The 3037-nt window shown below is 51.2% G+C and overlaps 1 protein-coding gene across 1 annotated transcript; it reads right to left on the bottom strand.

The window, feature by feature from the left end:
* Window positions 1-312: 312 nt before the first annotated feature.
* SIGLECL1 (SIGLEC family like 1) lies at window positions 313-2716 on the bottom strand. The gene is made up of 3 exons (XM_027079195.1): window positions 2628-2716; window positions 593-874; window positions 313-446 (listed from the first exon to the last, which is right to left on the bottom strand). The coding sequence occupies exons 1-3, from the start codon at window positions 2650-2652 to the stop codon at window positions 343-345; spliced, it is 411 nt and encodes a 136-aa protein (XP_026934996.1). The 5' UTR covers window positions 2653-2716; the 3' UTR covers window positions 313-342.
* Between the last annotated feature and the right edge of the window lie 321 nt (window positions 2717-3037).

Below are 3037 nucleotides of genomic sequence, written 5' to 3'. Positions count from 1 at the left end.
ACTGACAGAGCTGAATTAACTGGAAGAATCATAAGGAAGGAAATAAAGAATGTAAATAAATGTGGTAGGCTTTGGGGAAGGCTTGCTGTTGATTTTTTTTTTTTTTTTTTTTTTTTTTGCGGTACGCGGGCCTCTCACTGCTGCGGCCTCTCCCGTTGCGGAGCACAGGCTCCGGACGCGCAGGCTCAGCGGCCGTGGCTCACGGGCCCAGCCGCTCCGCGGCATGTGGGATCTTCCCGGACCGGGGCACGAACCCGCGTCCCCTGCATCGGCAGGTGGACTCTCAACCACTGCGCCACCAGGGAAGGGAAGCCCCCTTGCTGTTGAATTTTAACTTGATACTCACGCAAGGAGAACAAGGAAGGAGAATAGTGCTGATGCAATGGGTCCATACACGACGCCCTGGATCAGCCCTTTCACGAACGCATTGGAAACTGAATTCTTATCTGGAATCAGAGGGAAGTGGGAGTAGTTTTTCTCCTAAGGCTGTAAATTCTGAGCCAATACTCTTTCCTCTGGCTCTGTACCCAACCTCATCCTGGTCCCTAGGTGGTGTCGTTCTAGCCCAGCAACTAGACCCCTGTATACTTACCTGGTATGAGGAAGATGCTTGAAGTATGGATGCCATATCGGTCCTTCCCCTCACAGTGGAGGCCCATGGTTATTTCAGGCTCCCCGAGGAGGGTGATGGTGCTGTTGGCCCAAGGGGCAATTATGCTAAAAGTCACCTGGAAGATGTTATTCATGTTGTTCAGACCCATGGGAGCACCTCCCATCAACCACTGCAGGGAGGGCGTGGGGAGCCCATGGAAGGAACCGCTGCACTGCAGAGTCTTCTCCAAGGAACAAGAAGAATAAAGCAGACTGGCGGGGGCTGTAGGGAAGCAACGTCAAGGGTCAGTAAGCATCCTGACTTCTCTGCTTCCTTCAGGATGAACACCAAGGTCTGGTGAGTTTCCCATACTTTGTTGCTGGGAGAGGAGGGGCGCTGTCCACTGGGAGATGACAACTGGAAACAGGTGTCTGGTCTCTCCTAGGTCCTGCCCTGTGTGCTCTTCCCTCTGCTGATTTTAGTCTCTGTTCTTTTGTTATAATAAATCGTAACCAGGGGAGACTTCCCTGGTGGTGCAGTGGTTAAGAGTCTGCCTGTCAATGCAGGGGACATGGGTTCGAGCCCTGGTCCGGGAAGATCCCACATGCCGCGGAGCAACTCAGCCCGTGCGCCACAACTATGGAGCCTGTGCTCTAGAGCCTGCGAGCCACAACTACTGAGCCTACTTGCCACAACTACTGAAGCCCGCGCACCTAGAGCCTGTGCTCTGCAACAAGAGAAGCCACTGCAATGAGAAGCCCGTGCACCACAACGAAGAGTAGCCCCTGTTTGCTGCAACTAGAGAAAGCCTGTGCGCAGCAATGAAGACCCAACGCAGCCAAAAATAAATAAAGAAAAAAATATATTTATAAATAAATAAATAAATTGTAACCAGGAATAGAATAGTTCTGCTGAATTCTGTGAGTCCTTGTGAGTTACTGAACCTGAGGGTGGTCTTGAAGACTCCCAAACTGCACCAGCCCAACCTGGTCTGCTGGGTATTTTTTAGTTCTCTTGTTGTTGGTAGTAACTGTATCTTGTAACCTTGGTCATGTTGCATCATTTCTGTATCGTAGTTTCTCAAATCAGAAAAATGGGTACAGGGACTTCCCTGGTGGTTCAGTGCTTAAGAATCCTCCACCAATGCAGGGGACACGGGTTGGATCCCTGGTCCGGGAAGATCCCACATGCCGCAGAGCAACTAAGCCCGTGCACCACAACTACTGAGACTGCACTCTAGAGCCCGTGCACCACAACTACTGAAGCCCGCGTGCCTAGAGCCTGTGCTCCGCAGCAACAGAAGCCACCGCAAGGAGAAGCCCGTGCATTGCAACGAAGAGCAGCCCCCACTCGCCACAACTAGAGAAAGCCCGCGCGCGTACCAACAAAGACCCAACGTAGCCTAAAATAAATAAATTTATTTTTTTTAAAAAAAGAGAGAGAGATTAAGGACCCTGCCTGAGGTCATAGAGAAAAGAGTAACAGCATGAGGCTGGACCCTGGCTTCCCACACGTGAAGTCCAGTCCCCAGCTCATCACATTGGTGATCTCGATACACTTGGTTCTGGGTCACCATGCTTTTTGTCTTCTCCAAGACTTAACAGCACCCACAGCACAGGTGATGGTGTTGAGAGAGCAGATGTGGATACATTGATCATTTGGGTTCTACAGTGCCTGGGCACAGCATGAAAATGGAACTAGGAGTCAGAAGAGCTGAGCACTCCACTAGCTAAATTTCTAGTGACTTTGGCCAAGTTGCTTAACCTCCCAAAGACTGTTTCCTCATCTGTGAAATGGGGACTGTAATTCCTCAGGGAGTTGTTGGGTAGAGAAAATGGGACACAGGGTGGGTCACAATGGCAAGCACAGAAAATGCACATGGAAGATGTCTATTACGTATTATTTATCATTCTTTAGGTCATCACCTCTTCACCTGACCTCAGCCCAGCCCAGCTTCCACCCCCGCAGCCACACCCATCCCAGCACTTCCTTGGCTTCCTCAACCACCTCCTACCCGGCCTCGCGTTCCACTTACCCAACCGTAACAGTGGTAGTACCATCAGCACCAACAGGTTCTCAGGGACAAGAGAGGATCAGGACCTATTATGCTGCTGACTCTTGATCTCAGATCCACATGTCCTGGAGGGCAGGATTTGGAATGCATCAGGAGAGGAGAAGCAGTTAGAAGCAGAAGGTGGAGGTAGAAATATATTCCTTTTTTAATGGGTATTTTTTTTTTTTTTTTTTTTTTTTTTTTTGCGGTGCATGGGCCTCTCACTGTTGTGGCCTCTCCCGTTGCGGAGCACAGGCTCCGGACGCGCAGGCTCAGCGGCCATGGCTCAGCGGCCATGGCTCACGGGCCCAGCCGCTCCGCGGCATGTGGGATCTTCCCAGACGGGGGCACGAACCCACGTCCCCTGCATCGGCAGGCGGACTCTCAACCAC

This window comes from Aethalodelphis obliquidens, unplaced genomic scaffold (assembly GCF_003676395.1).
Source record: "Aethalodelphis obliquidens isolate GAN/ISIS:26980383/991018 unplaced genomic scaffold, ASM367639v1 scaffold43, whole genome shotgun sequence".
Taxonomy (NCBI): Eukaryota; Metazoa; Chordata; class Mammalia; order Artiodactyla; family Delphinidae; genus Aethalodelphis; species Aethalodelphis obliquidens.
The sequence above is the reverse complement of the archived record's forward strand: the minus strand, read 5'-3'. Positions and strand labels throughout refer to the sequence as shown.